The 16,074-nt window shown below is 38.9% G+C and overlaps 1 protein-coding gene and 1 long non-coding RNA gene across 7 annotated transcripts in view; one reads left to right on the plus strand and one right to left on the minus strand.

Annotated features, from left to right (window-relative positions):
- Nucleotides 1-2,860: 2,860 nt before the first annotated feature.
- On the minus strand, nucleotides 2,861-5,877 carry LOC309799615. 2 transcript variants are annotated; one of them, XR_014293321.1, is made up of 4 exons: nucleotides 5,790-5,877; nucleotides 5,376-5,560; nucleotides 4,313-4,519; nucleotides 3,871-4,215 (listed from the first exon to the last, which is right to left on the minus strand). It is a non-coding gene; the product is annotated as an uncharacterized lncRNA (long non-coding RNA). The 2 variants fall into 2 exon arrangements; XR_014293320.1 differs by lacking the exons at nucleotides 3,871-4,215; nucleotides 4,313-4,519 and adding an exon at nucleotides 2,861-2,993.
- Nucleotides 5,839-16,074, plus strand: part of SLC9C2 (solute carrier family 9 member C2 (putative)) — a 155,941-nt gene continuing 145,705 nt past the window's right edge. For all 5 annotated transcript variants that reach the window (XM_082612957.1, XM_082612953.1, XM_082612954.1 and 2 more), the window contains exons 1-2: nucleotides 5,839-5,996; nucleotides 13,816-14,182. In XM_082612957.1, coding sequence (XP_082469083.1) covers nucleotides 5,964-5,996; nucleotides 13,816-14,182 — 400 coding nt within the window. In that variant the 5' untranslated portion in view covers nucleotides 5,839-5,963. The remainder of the gene's footprint in view (nucleotides 5,997-13,815; nucleotides 14,183-16,074) is intronic.

Raw genomic sequence — 16,074 nt, forward strand, 5'->3', positions numbered from 1 at the left:
TGGAAGCACTCTCCTGGGATACAGGATTTAACAACCTGGCAAGGATCTCAGGAGATGGTGTAAACATGCTGTCAGAATGGTTTCATACATATGGATAGTGATGGCCCATGCTAAATGAGGTAAAGATGCCTGAATTGCCATGGAAGGCAGTAGAACAAGGGATTAAAAAGTTCAAAGAAGTGAGCATGCTAAAATGGATATACGTACTAAATATATAAGCCTGGAAAACTCACCAGGCAATAATATTCCATGGGACAGACCAGAGGATACACCATTTACCAAAGTAATAAGGAAGGTGCTAGAGAGAAGGGAACCCAGAATCACCAATAAGTTCAGTAGTGGCTCTCCTCTGTAGACCAGATTGATGGTAGGAGATGCCAATACAAAACTGGGCTCGCTGATTGCATTGGGGATGTTAGAGATGGCTCGAGAGGCTGAGCTGATGCTTCATGACCCATGGCCCCACCATAAAGCACATTATTAGCACAGACTATGCACCATGGTCCAAGGCCTCCAGGTAAACAAAGACAGGCAGGACATACCAAGGGTTTAGAGGTTACCTCCAAGAAGCTGGGGGGAAAGGGCCAACTTTTCTTTGGACAAGGTTAATCCTTTTACTGTTCATTTTCTCACCAGAACTTTTTATCTTCATGCACCTTTATCCTTCCGTCACACCCACTTCAGATCAAGCTGGATGTCTGAGCATTGCTGGAGAAAAGCAGTTGACTCTGCAGGTTGGGGGTCACTTAAATTCAGGGTCTTCAACCTCATTCACCTCTTCAATGTCATCAACATTTTTAAACTTTATTTTGCCAAATCTTCAAGCCCCTCACTCATCTCTTCCTCCCTCAGTTTAAGCATACTTTGTTCAAGGCCATCAGGCTTGGTTTCTTTAACTTCCAATACCACAGTCCAGAAAAATTATCTGTATCCACACCACTGCTACCTTTTCCATTTCAGAATTAGAGGACCAAGCCACGTTCCTCCTCTCTGAGGCCAACCCTCCCATCTATACCTTAACCCTTTTCCCTCTAATTTCCTTTAGGATCTTACTTCACCTGTCATCTCCTTTCTTAATCTTCTCTTTCTACTAGTTCCTTGCTATCATCCTATAGATGCACTCAGGCTTCTGTGATCCTCCCGCTGCCAAGACATCTCCCTTAATACCTTGTTTTCCTTTAACTTCTGGGCAATCTCCTCCCTCCACATCTTAGTCAAACTTCTCAAAAGAGTAGTGTATATTTACAGCCAGCACTTCCTCATTTCCAATTATACTTGTTAAATTGACGACCCTGATGTTATATCTGACAAATGCCAAAATTATCTTACATTAAAAATAAAGATATTTCTTGCATTTAGAGAGTCAAAAAAAAAGCCTTTAAAAAAAGAAAAAAACTTAGTGGTTCTACTTCCTGACCTCTCTCATTCCTTCCTCAGTCCACTGAAATCTTGATTTTGCCTACCACCCTTCACTAAAACTGATCCCACAAAGGTTACTCCTAACTGCCAAATTCCATTGTCATTTTTTCAGTCTTTTTTGAAACTATTTCCTTGGCTTCTATGTTGCCACACTCATCTGGGTCTGTTCATTCTCAGATCATTCTTTCCCTATCTTCCTCTGCTTACTTCTTATGTAATTGCTCCCCAGGGCTCTGTCCTCAGCCCTCTGTTCTTTTATTCACTCATCTTGGATGACTTCATCTTCTTTTTAGGTTTTTTTTTTTTTTTTTTTTTTTTTGCAGTACGCGGGCCTCTCACTGCTGTGGCCTCTCCCGTTGCGGAGCACAGGCTCTGGACGCGCAGGCTCAGCGGCCATGGCTCACGGGCCCAGCTGCTCCGCAGCATGTGGGATCTTCCTGGACCGGGGCACGAACCCGTGTCCCCTGCATCGGCAGGCGGACTCTCAACCACTGCGCCACCAGGGAAGCCCCTTCTTTTTAGGTTTTTGATAACATTTATACTCCAATGACTCCAAATCTATATTTATATCCTGGTCTTGTCTACTAAGCTTTGGATTCAAATATACAGTAACTGATATCAGGCACACTGATATTTCTAAGACTGAACTCATCGTCCTGGGTCTGACCCAGCCCTTCCTCAAAATCTCTCTTATTTAGGAAACCACAAGCCACAAACCACCTGGTCACACAAGATAGAAACCTGGGAGTCAGCCTTGACTCCTCTTTGTGCCTGCAGTCTTATCCTCTCCAAACCATTCTCCCCATTGCTGTCTGATCTCGTCTAATCCCCCTAACTACATCTCTTGCCTCTCTCCCAACCACATATTCTCCTGCTATTTCAACCTACTTAGGTATTCACTAATGCACTTTGCTGTTTATTTTGTGCCTCGTGCATTTTTACATTTCTTTTGGGTTGCCTTTTTCTACTCCTTTGCCTGTTGAATTTCTAGTTACCTTTTGAGTTTGGATCCTCACTCTGCCATCCTCTCTCATATTATTTATTATTCCAAGCCTTGGGTCATCTGATAAGTATGCCTTACATAGTTATATTTAAGTCACTAACTCAGAGATGGTGGAATGGAGAGGGTGACAGAACATTAGGGCATTTTACTAGAAACCTGCCTCCAGGTTAACATTGATCAACTAACCAATAATATTCAAGCACGGTTGTTCATCCATAAGTGAAACTCGTCACTGCAATAATATCCACCCCAAATTTCAGGTATTTACCCCTAGGGATAGCATGTTTCTAAAATAAAGCCATCCTATATATACCCCCCTCCATATTATGGGACATTGATGTTACAAGTAACAAAAATCCAATCTTTTTTTTGAATTAGAAAAAAGTAATTTATTGACTTACACAATTGAAAAAGGGGGATAAAAAATGGCTTTGGGTATTTCTAGCTCCAGGGCTCAAGGAATGGCCTCAGGATTCATTTCTTGGCTCTTTCGTTGCTCTGACAAGCTCTCTCCACATAGTGGCAAGATGATTACTGGCAACTCAGGCTGACCGTCTCTCATCAACCCCTGCTGAAAAAAGAATGCCTATTTACCTACTGCTCTGGCAAAAATTCAGGATTAGCTTTGATTACACTGACCTGTGTTCCATGCTTTTTCCTGACCTAATCACTGTGACCAGGGGTGTAGAAAACACTGCTTAGCCGGGACTTGATCTGGAGTGGGACTGGCCCCACCCAAACGACCTGGGCTGAGAGTGTGTGAAAGGGGTTCCTTACTAGAAAACTGTGCTGTAACCAGAAGAGGAAGGATGGGCAGGCAGAAACAATGGATGTTCAGTACGTTCTCCTTCAGGTTTCAGCTGTGAAGATCAGCTATATGCAGAAACAGTCCTTTAGTCATACAGCAGGAGTGGCATTGATATTTTCTAATTACTGCCAAAACAATGGCTCAAGATAGATTATTTTAAAAATTATCAGTTTGGACGGGCATCCTCTAATACACAATTAGTTTATAGCTAACCAGTGGCAAACCTGTGGTAATTTAAACCACACTGACCTAGGTTCAAACCCTGGTTCAGCTCTTTTCTAGCTGTGTGGTCTTAGGTAGGTACCCAACTTTGCTGAGTGTCAGTTTGAAGAATAATACTACTACCTTCACAGAGTTGCTCTGAGGATTAGGGATTATTTTTAAGAATCACTTACATAGTACTCAGCATATGGCAGGCCTTTAGTTAATGAAATATAAATATTAATATAGTACATTAAGTTACCTTGGAGTAACTTTAACTTTCTCAACTAATTTATCCTGTTATTCCACCAGAAATTAACTTTTATAAAGAACATGATTCTCAGTCTATGAACTATGGAATTTAAGAAATATAATAATACTTAAAATAATTTAAATTCTTTTTTTAAAATAAATTTATTTATTATTATTTTTGGCTGCGTTGGGTCTTCATTGCTGCGCGCGGGCTTTCTCTAGTTGTGAGCAGGGGATACTCTTCATCGTGGTGCGCAGGCTTCTCATTGAGGTGGCTTCTCTTGTTGCAGCGCACGGGCTCTAGGTGCGTGGGCTTCAGTAGTTGTGGCACACGGGCTCAGTAGTTGTGGCTCGCGGGCTCTAGAGTGCAGGCTCAGTAGTTGTGGTGCATGGGCTTAGCTGCTCTGCGGCTTGTGGGACCTTCCCGCACCAGGGCTTGAACCTGTGTCCCCTGCATTGGCAGGTGGATTCTTAACCACTGTGCCACCAGGGAAGACCAATAATTTAAATTCTAATCAGAGGACCCATTCTCCTAGAGTGGAAAAAATGAATTTCAATCAATTTGGAAACCTCTCTACCATAATTTTTTGGAGCTGACCTGACTTTAGGGGGGCTTGAAGAGTGCTTACCTCATCTGCTCCTTAAGTAATTTGTACATCAGGGCTTCACTGTCTTATCTGGACCCCCATCGTTAGTACCCACAGGTTGTTGTCGACATGTCTCTCGTACATCCATTTGCCCCCTTCAGATCCAATGGCTCTTTATCCCAAGCTTTGGATGGCGGGCATGGGAGTTAGAGGTGATTGTAGGAGTCTATCTGCTGCATCTGGGCCACACTGGAGGCGGGAATATCCTTTGTAAGGCTGTTTCTAACCTAGTCTGCCCCAATGAATCATGCAGCTGTTTCTGACATGGAATTAAGAAGAGAACAAGGTCCCTTTGCTTTTAGGTTTCTCAGACCTATTTAGTGTATTCCCACACTTTCTAGCATTCAGAGTACTAAAAGTAATCTTTAAGAACTCTATTTAATTTTTAGTTACTTAATTCAATTTAAGACTTTCAAGAAACAATTGTATTTGGGACTCCTTCACAACTAATGAAGATTAATTAAAAACATAATCATGCACAGTTATGCATCATAAGTCATCTTGCATTCAGACATTAAAAGACTCTCCCCAAACCAAAGACTATGAAAAAGAACATATTAAAAGTGAAATGCCTAAAATGTCTTGCTCCTCCACCAACTTCAGTAGGAAATGAGTGTTTAGTAGAGCAAATACACCGTATCGGTGATTGCCGGAGCAAGCTAGCAGCTGACAAAGCTTCTAGACTACTGTCTCTGTCTACAAAGTCATCTCTACAGTTCTGATTACCACAACTTATCTGAATAAGAAATTTTAATACTACAGTTTAAAATTCTTTCAAAATTCCTCTTGTATTTCAGAAGTTCACATCTATGATAGTGATATTTTGCTTGGGCCTTTGGCCAAATATTCACTTTAAAACTAGGCTATTCAGCCTTCAGCTAAAATGTTTGGAGTTTCTCTAAAATGGTACCTCTTCCTTAATGATTTCCTTGTAGAAATAGATGATGAAAGAAATGAAGGTTTTTTTTCCTTTTCAGTACAAAAACTTCCCGGTCTTCCCTTCGTGATCGATATGAACATTTACATAATTTCTGGGTAAGCTTACCTCTTCTCTACTGGTTTCTTTCGATGCTCCTATCCCACCTCCACTCTTTTCCCCCTTTTTAAAAGCCGACTGTTTTGGATCTTAAATTCCTGAATCAAAAGAGACACAGGTTCCAAACTGCTTCCGCTCCTGCCATAGTGGGCGCTTGTGAGGTCTCAAGAAACGCCTGTTGTTGGCGACAATGACTGTAAACCATAGGAGAAAGATCCTCAGTAGACTAGAAAATTAAGCAAGTTGTCCGTTTTATATTTACAATCTTCCGTTGTTCTAGAATGCATCCTCATATTTCCTGAAAATTCTTTCGTTTCAAGGCCAAACGTCTAAGACTGGCCGGCAACCAATATACACACCTTATTTTTAGATTTTATTTTTTAAATTTGTAAATAAATATGGACCATATTACTGAAAACTTACAAAACAAAGAAAAAACCAGCACGCCACTGTCCAAACACAGCAATTTAAATCATTTTGACGAACTCCTCCCCGCCTTTGCCCTCTCGCTTCCTGCACCTTGTACCCTTGACGCTTGCGCGCAGCCGGAGCCGCCGCGCTCAGGGTGGCGCTGCCGCGCGCCGGTGCGCCGTCGCCATGGTAACCGTAAAAGCCCGGGCCTACGGAGCGGTGAGTCCGGGTCGGAGGGTCGCGGGTCCGGGGTCCGAGGGGCCTGGGGTGGGCGTTCCGCATGGGTGTGGAAGAGAATGGGCGTCTCCCCTCCACGCTGCTCGGCAGGGGCTGGAGGGGAGTGGGCTTCAACCGCGGCGTCCTTAGTCTTTGTCTTTGCCCCGAGCTTTGCGTAGCCGGTCACGCTCCGCGGGCGGTCCCTGGGGCTTCAGGCGGAAAGGCGAACTATGGTGCCCAGAAATGACCGGTACCCCTCCGCCCCACCTCCGTGTTCTCGCCCTGGGTCTGCCACTGTCTGTATCCTCGGGTCTAACCTTTGTTTAATCCTGGGAGCCCAGGGCTGCCCTTTGAGGCCTTTCCCTTGAGCTGGGACTTAAAATCCTTAAGGGACTACATTTTTTGAAGAAAAAATTCAATTGGCTTAAAAGGCCCTTAAGATCTATTCCTCTACCACAACTTCATAGTGTCTTGTCTGCCTTCCTTGCCCTTTGTTTATGCTAATCCCATTACTTAGATTGTCCTTTTCTCCTCCTTTTAAGACTCCTGCTCTTCCATACTGAAGTGTCACCTCTTCTGCGAAGCCTTTCTGGGACCTCCCCATTCGGGAGTCTAATTTAGAGGTCCAGCCTCTTTACTCTCCAAGCACCCTTTGCTTATGTCCATTATGCCCCTTATCTCACTCTGTCATTGCTGATTTACTTGTGTCTTTCCCACCAGACTGGGATGCCTGTGGAGTAGGGACCTATGTGATTTTCTATTATTATTATTGCCTTAGCAGCCTCAAAAGAATTCACACTTAATAGTTAAAATTCACACTAATTCAGTAAGGCAGAACTAGTCTTAATTCACAATTGAGGAGAGTAAGTTCAGAAAACTCACATAATTAATAAAATAAATACAAGAGTCAGGACTAAAGCATGGGTCTTCTGACTCACAGTCATTCTGCCTTCAGAGTTCCAGCCTTCCCTCTCCCCTCTCCACGCTCATTTTCTATGTGAACGGTTGGTTATATGTAGTGGGGTTGCAATTTTGATTCATGTTATAACTATTCTGGGCAAAGAAAGTATCTATCCATACAGTAAATATTATAGGTATAGTAAGAATTAGAACTTAAAACTGAGAATTAAAAAAAGTTTATTGTTTTAACAATAACACAAATAAACCCACTATATATTAAACATAAGTTACATATTTCTCATGGGAAAAACTGTTTTCTAAAACAAAAATGTTAGTGAGTTAAGTTTTTTCAATATCTAGAATGTTGATAAAAGGAAGAAAGGAAAAGCTATGTTAATATGATCACCCTGTTACAACTTATATTCACAGTAAAAATACTTTAAAATATTCTAAATCTTCTATGTTATAAGAAGAAAAAACCCATAGAAAATAGAATTCTTTGCTCTGTCTTCAAAGGACAATATGATGAAAGGCATAGTCAGCAATAGACCACCAAACACATGAGAGTTTACTTTTATTCTCCTAATTAGATATTGTCTTTCAAAAGTTAGGCCTAAGGATAAATGGCCTACAAGACTTCACTTTGTCCTTTTATTACAGAAAGGCTGATCCTAGTTCAGTCTAGATTTGGATTAGAGCAGTCTTGGGAGCTTGACTATAGAGTGGAGTGGCTTGAGGGTCAGTCTTAGTGCAGTGGTTCTCAGAGTATGGTCTGAGAATCCCTGGAGATCACTAAGACATTTTCAGGGAGTCTGCCAGTCAAACTATCTTCATATTAATTCTTCGATGTTTTTTGCCGTTGCAGTCTCATTCTCTCACATGTCACAGTGGTTTGCTAGAGGCCACATGATATGTGGTATCACAATATCACACATCATTGCAGAGAATGCAGAAACAGATATGAGAATCCATCTGTCTTCTATTAAGCCAGACATTAAAGAGATGTGCAAAAATGTAAAATAATGCCACTCATCAATTTTTTGTCTTTATATAGTTATTTTTTATAAGCTGTACTTTTGTGTTAACATGTAATTGTTTTAAGATGAATTAATAAATATTTTAAAGATTTCTCAGTTTTAATTTCTAATATGGTAAATACAGATAGATATAACCCTCATAAACAAAAACTTTTGGTGTTCTCAATTTCTAAGAGCGTGAAGAGCCCTGAGATCATAGAATTTGAGAACTGCTGCCCTAATCATATTACTTCTGGATTGATATGGAAATTAAGCTCTATTCAAGGGTGTACCAAGGGTAGCTTTTAGTATTCTGGCCTGAATCGTATTCCTAGATTTGATCTAATTTATCTCCACATCTCTGAATTAACCTGTGATTAGATTGATCTCTAGATGCAGAATAATCAGTCTGTAATCAAGTGTTCGGTGGTCGTAGAGTAGAAAGTCATTTACTCAAACCCTATGTAGGAAAACTGTGTATTAAAAAAAGAAAAGAACTCATAGAATTACCATCTTGTCTTTTGCTTCATGGATACTTTTGCTCTAGGAATGACAGTACAATGATGATGATAAGGTCTGCATACCAAGTGCTCACCATGTGCTTAGCACATGCATCATGTGATTTATTTTAAGTCTCAGAATAATCATATAAACTAGGTTCTAGTGTTATTCCTAGCAGAGATTAGGTAAATTTCCCAGTATTATGTAGCTAATAAGTTACAGGGTTGCATTGTGTACTCAAGTCTTTCTAACTCCAAAATCCATTGCTCTTGGATGTAAAGAAAAGCAGGGGGAATTGCAAGCCTGATGTTAAGAGCTATTGAATGCATACGACAAGCCAGGAATTGTGGTAAGTCTGAAAGTGACACAAGAGAAACATAAAGCTTGATACTTGCTCCTATCCAGTTTGCAGTCAAATTGAGTTGGTGTTTTAAGTACTTGAAACAAATAGAAAATAATACAATACCATATTTGGTAGATTGTATGGTACAGAATATATATAATGACCTTTGAAGTTCAGAGGAGGGAGAGGCCTGGGTACATTCTAGAGAGTAGTGAAGAAACGTTTTAGGAAGAAGGTAGGTTTATAGCTTGGCCTACGTAGGGTTTGGCTAGTAGGAGTGGAGGAGAAAAAAAAGCTATTCTAGGCCTAGCAGGAATACATCTGAAATACAGATAGAATTTTCTCAATATCTTCAAGGTCTCATGTCTGGGCCCCTGATGGGCCAGTGAGGAAAGGCATTACAAACACATCCTGCCTCTATTCTCTAAGGTTTGAATATGGATATCTTTAGTACAATGTTCCAGAATATCACGTTATTAGTAAGGTGACAAAATAATTTATTGTGTAGTAGTAATGGACGTTTTGAGAGTGAAAGAGGATGCTATTAAAAATCACACCAGGGCTGGGGTTTCCCTGGTGGGGCAGTGGTTAAGAATCCGCCTGCCGATGCAGGGGACACAGGTTGGAGCAGTGGTCTGGGAAGATCCCACATACTGTGGAGCAGCTAAGCCTGTGCGCCGCAACTGCTGAGCCTGCGCTCTAGAGCCCGTGCTCTGCAACAAGAGAAGCCACCACAATGAGAAGTCCACCCACTGCAACGAAGTGTAGCCCCCACTCACAGCAACTAGAGAAAGCCTGTGTGCAGCAACGAAGACCCAATGCAGCTAAAAATAAATTAAAAAAAAAATCACACCAGGGAAGAGATGTCACTGGAACTGTCCTGGGTGCATGAGGACATATGTCCACAAGCACATGTTGTCTAACTTCTGTTAGAGCCTCTCTTGTTGATTTCGTAGTAGAGTTTCCGTAGTGGTTATTCAAGGCTAATATATTTTCACACTGTGGGTTGCAACCCATTAGTGGGTCATGAAATCAATTTAGTGAGTGGCACCCAGCCTTAAAAAATAGATGGGATTAAAAATATCAGTATGTTACATGTAGTAAGGATAAATGATATTTTGTTTAATTATATGTATGCAAATATACCCATAAATGCAATGTGCCCAAGATAAAAATGTCCATTACTACTGAACAATTAATTCTTTGGTTACCCTATTAATGGATGTTATATATGTTTACATGTATAATTAAAACAAGATATGACAAACTACTCTATGCTATGTATTATAATTGAAGTAATATATATGTATTTGGATGGGACATCTATCTTATGGTCTAAATGAGCAGTGCAAGCTCTAGGTATCAGGCTTGCAATCCAGTGAGAAGGAATTGCACTTTTCTAGAAGTTACATACTATCAATACAGATTTACTTACATCTTATTGTTTACTACTTGGACATATAGCCACACCATATTACAAGAGTGCCTGGGAAATAGTTTTATTCCAATATAAATGTTGGTTAAAACAAGTATGGTTAAAAGAAAAGAGGGAGGGAGATTAGATTTTGAGAAAGAACTAATTATCTGAGTACTCTATGTACCAGGGGCCCACATGATTAGGGAGGCTGGATGAGCAGGAACCAAGGGAGCTCTGGGGGGCTCACACCACAAGAACCACAGCATGTTCTCAGAGCAGGAAGTTCGATCAGTACACTGTTGCTGTCATTTGTGTTGAATGTCCTTCAAGTAGCCTCATGTCCTTGTGGCCCATGTTCAAGAGTCAAGATCCTGTTTTTTTATGTGTAGAAGCTAAAAAACCCCAAACTCATAGATGCAGAGAACAGATTGGTAGTTGCCAGAGGCAGGTGTAGGGGGTGGGTAAAATAAATGAAGGTGGTCAAAAGGACTTCAGTTGCAAGATAAATACCTTCTAGGGAAGTACTGTACAGCATAGTGACTATAGTTAACAATATTGTATTGAATTGAATAAATATTGTATTTGAAAGTTGCTAAGAGATTAGATCTTAAATGTTTTCGTCACAGGAAAAAACTTTTTTGTAACTATGAGAGGTGATGGATATTAACTAAATGTATTGTGGTTATCATTTTGCAATATATACATAGATCAAATCATTATGTTGTACACGTTAAACTAATACAGTGTTATATGTCAACAACAACAAAAATAATACAGTGATTAACAACAACAACAAAAAGTCAAGATCCTGGGACTTAGTAGCTGATTGGCTGAACCTAACTTATGTGCCTGCTCCCAAGCTTGTGCTGAGATGGAGAGAAGGAGGATCGTGCCTCTCTGGCTTCTATAGTGGGAAGTTAGCTTTATCTTCCATTAAAAGAATTTTTTAAAATGGAGATTGGGATTCTTTAAGGAAGTGAGTGTGTGTGTGTTTATGTGTACAGGGATGTGTGTTGGCAGGGTGGATAGTGGATGTCAGGCACTCAAAGGATTATAAGTTTCCTCTATATTCATTCTGTAAAATGAAGGAATTGACTAAAACAGTCTCAAAGATAAGATTTGGACCAAATTTTATGGTGGAGTCATGATTGATTGGTTAACTCAACTCCCATCCCCAATCCCATCTACCTTGCTTGCTTCTGTTATTGAGGCAGGAAAATCAAGAAACTTTTTTTTTTCCTTCTCTTAAATATAAGGAAACAATCTGGCCTTTGAGACATAACTGGAAGTTTGTTTGGTCTTGTTAGGAAAGATTTTTTTTTTCGCTTTCCTCTCAAAAGGGATGAATGCCACTAGTGTCCTCAGGGGGATTCCCCCTTTTTACTGCCATAAATGCAGACATGATGCCAGGAATTATGACAGTCATCTTGTCACCATTAGGCAACAGCCATGATGATGAAAGTCTTATGAACTGTGATAGAATAGAAAAATAGAGCTTAGATCTATATTTTTGAGCTGCTGAGCCATCTCCACCTTTAAACTTCCTGCTATGTGAGAAAATCATCTCCTACTTTTAAAAGTCAGTCCTAGGGCTTCCCTGGTGGCGCAGTGGTTGAGAGTCCGCCTGCCGATGCAGGGGACACGGGTTCGTGCCCCGGTCCGGGAAGATCCCACATGCCGCGGAGCGGCTAGGCGCGTGAGCCATGGCTGCTGAGCCTGTGCGTCCGGGGCCTGTGCTCCACAACGGGAGATGCCACAACAGTGAGAGGCCCGCATACCACACACACACAAAAAAAGTCAGTCCTATTATTTTTCTATTATTTGCAATCAGAGAATTCCTAACTTCAACAGATTACAAGTATTATACACATTTAGTGACGGTAGAGATTAATATAGGGCTATGGTATAAAGAGATATTATTCTGTCTAACTAGATTTCCCTTCCTTCTGAATTGTGAATGACCAAATCTTGCCAATTCTTTATGGTGCAGCTTAAATGCCATATTCTTTACTAGAAATGTGATTCCCTTTATCCCATTTCCTGCATCTTTACTCACCCCCTCAACACTATCCTGAATCTTGTGTTCAAACTTGCTTTTCTTCTTCTTTTTAAAATAGTGTTATTGTGCCTACTTATAGTCCTAAAAAGTCTATTTTAACTTAATTTAATTTTTATTATTTTAATTTTTTCCTTGTTGGTTATTTATTTTAAATATAGCAGTGTGTACATGTCAATCCCAAACTCCCTAACTGTCCCTCCCCCCATCCTTCCCCCTTGGTAACCATAATTTTAATTGCTTTGAACTTTACAAAAATATATCTTGGTATATTTAATCTTTTGGATTTACTTTTTTCAGCTAATACTGTATTGCTAATATTCATTCATATCGTTGTGTGCCTTAGTTATTTATAGCTGTATAACAAACTATCCTCAAAGTTGGTAGCTTAAAATAGCACATTCAGTATCTCACAGTTTCTCTGGGTTAAGAATCAGGGCACAGCTTAGCTGGATCTTTTACTTCAGGGTCTCTCACGAGTCTGCAGTCAAGGCATTGCCTGGGCCCACAGTCATCTCAAAGTTCAACTGGAGCAGATCCACTTCCAAACTCATTCAGTGGTTGGTGGCAGAATTAAATTCCTCACTGGCTATTGTACCTAGGGCCTCGGTTCCCTCTGGCTGTTGGCTGGAGGTTACCAGGAGGTGGGGTAGGGTTATGGGAGCCATATCAGAAGCTGCCTTCCACATAGTATATTACTGTAATTTCTTCATTTTAACTACCATATACAATTTTGTGTGAATATGCCACAGTTTATTCTCCTGTTCATAGGCATTGGTTTATTTTTCCTGCCCAGGATTTTTGCTTTTATGAACAGTGATGCTACAAACATTTTTGTACACATGAGGGAACCATGCTACTCTTCTCTGAATCATCCCCAATTTAATATGTGTTCTGACAGAGTGAGTACTATTAAGACTTACTTGATTAACTTTACCAGGACTTAATCTGGTCCCTTCTAAACTCCCATAGCACTTCATCTTTTATGATTCTTAGCACTTGTCACCATTTATTACACTTATTTTGTACATGTCATATTTTCTCCTTTGAAATAGTAAGTTGTTAAAGGCAGGAAATAAATTTGATTCTTCTTTATAATTTACATAGTGCCTATACAGCACTTAGTATATTAGTAGGCTTTCAGTAAGTATTACTGAGTGAATGAATTCTGTCTAAATGTCAGTGCCTGATTTTTAAGTTCTTAATAATCTGGCTTCAGTGATCCAGCTGTATTTCTCACTTCTCCCCACCACGGACCCTTGTTTAGGCAGGTGAGCCTCTTTAACATTCTCTTTCAATCTTTTCCTAATGAATCTCACCCACGTTGATATTTCTTCTCCTGTTCCTACTGAATTTACTGTTTACATCACACATTCAGCATTTTAGTATATATTCAGGCAGTGTGTTGGTGCACAATAAACTTTATTGATTGAATGGATGCAGTATCTTATTTTATAACTGGTTTATTTTGAACCAGTTAAGTACTTTCATTTCATTCAGTTGACTGAATGTCAGTTGAGTGATCAAACAAATAAATAAACAAATACTGATTTGTTTGAGTAGATTTCTATTACTTTTCTTGGTCTCAGGTATTTTTGGAGTTAATGGAGTCAGAAGGACCCCCAGAGTCAGAGAGTTCAGAAAAATCAATATTTTTCTCACAGCAAGAAGAAGAGGAAGAAGATGATAATGAAGAAGAAGAAGAATCCAAAGAAGCAGAGGAAACTGCCACCATTAATCCCCTCTTACCCCCTGCTCTCACAGGGGATGTAGAAGGTTTGCAGAAGATTTTTGAGGATCCTGAGAACCCTCACCATGAACAGGCCATGCAGCTACTCTTGGAAGAAGACATCGTTGGGAGAAATTTGTTGTATGCAGCTTGCATGGCTGGGCAAAGTGATGTGATTAGAGCTTTAGCCAAATATGGTGTGAATCTGAATGAAAAAACCACCAGAGGTATTTTGTCTTTTTTCTCTTATCAGTATTACTTATGACTACCTAAAGATGCTATGTATTATCTTTAAATTTGGATAAATTTGATGTGCCTGCTTTATATTTTGCATATGTTATGTGTGTGTGTGTTTATATATATATATACACACACATATGAATGTGTGTATATGCATGTTGATGTATTTAGTATAGCATAGTAGTTAAGAACACAGAATTCACTATTAGCTGTGTGACTAGGGCAAGTTACTTAATCTTTTTGTGTCTCTATTTCATCTACAAAATGGGGATGATTGTATTTTCTTTATAGGGTTTTCCTTATAGGTTATGAGGATTAAATATAAAGTTGGTATACAGTAAATGCTCAATAATATTATTATCTCTTTCTTTTGAAGATTTATTCATTTTTGTAGTCATTATCCAATTAACTCTTTAAATTCAGTCACTTGTTTTTTCAGATTGCAAATATAAAACATGGTCATTGTAGAAAATAAAACAGTGATCTTTAGCAAATAGGGACTGTACATATTCTTCATGCTCACATGGAACAATTTAAAAAATTGATATGTTAGGCCATAAAGGAAGTGTCTACAAATATCAAAGAATCCTTAGCATGCAGTCTGTGGTCTCTGACAACAATAAAATAAAATTAGAAAATAGTAACAAAAAGATAACTGAAAATCCCTGTAATTTCAGAAACAAAAACACTTTAAATTATCTGTTGGTGACAAAAGATATAATAGAAATTATGAAATATTTAAGTGGCAACAGGATCTAGTTATGTCAGAACCTGTGGAATAAAACTAAAATAAAAATTCTAATATAATGCATATATTAGAATATAAGAAATATTGAAAATTAGAAAGCAGTGCATTTAACTCAAGGAGTTAGAAAAAGAACAACTGAAAATCCAAAGAAAGAAGAAGAGAAAATAATAGAGTAAAATAATGACATTGAAAATAAAGAAACAATAGAGAGGGAATTCCCTGGTGGTCCAGTGGTTAGTACTCCACTGTTTCACTGCAGGTGTCCCAGGTTCAGTCTGATCCCTTGTTGACTAAGATCCCTGATCCTGCAAGCTGTACAGTGCAGCCAAAAAAAACCCACCAAAAAACAAACAAACAAAAAACACAATAGAATCAACAAAACCAAAATCTGGTTTAGTGAAAAAGAGTTGAAAAACCTTTGATAATATTGATAGTTTTTGATATGTGATAGAAGAAAGAGAGAGCATAAACAACATTTGGAATTTTAAAAATTAAGCATTCACACAGGAAAAACTAAGATTTAAAAGATTACTAGAAAGTATCATAAACAACTTCATGACAGTACATTTGAAAACTTGGATGAAATGGACAATTTTCCAATAAAATATAAATTACCAAAATTCAAGAAAAAACTAGGAACTTGACTAGAACAATAGTTATTTAAAAAAATTGAATAAGTAATCAAAATCTGCCTCTGTCCCACCCCCACCTAATTCCAAACTCAAATGTTTTAAAAGGTAAGGTTTACTACACTTGTAGGGAAAAAGTAATCTCTAGCTGATACAAAGGTTCCAGAGAATGTAAAGAGAGTTGGAAAACTACCTAACTTATTTTATGAGAGATAACTTTTATAGCAAAACTAGTTAAGGACAGCACTAGAAAGGAAAATAATAGGCCAGTCATTTAATAACACAGATGTAAACATCTTAAATAAAATATTAACAAATTGAATTTAAGATTGTGTGTTAAAACATTTATTGGACTAGGTTGGGTTTATCCCATTAATGCAGGATGGTTTTAACATTAGAAAAAAATGTTAGTATAATTCACTACATTAAAAGATTAAATAAACAAAACCACATGATCATATCAATAGATGTAGAAAAGTCTTTTGAAAGAAAATGCAGCACT

The sequence above is a fragment of the Mesoplodon mirus genome, assembly GCF_964341445.2.
Source record: "Mesoplodon mirus genome assembly, chromosome: 3".
In the NCBI taxonomy this organism is placed as follows: Eukaryota; Metazoa; Chordata; class Mammalia; order Artiodactyla; family Ziphiidae; genus Mesoplodon; species Mesoplodon mirus.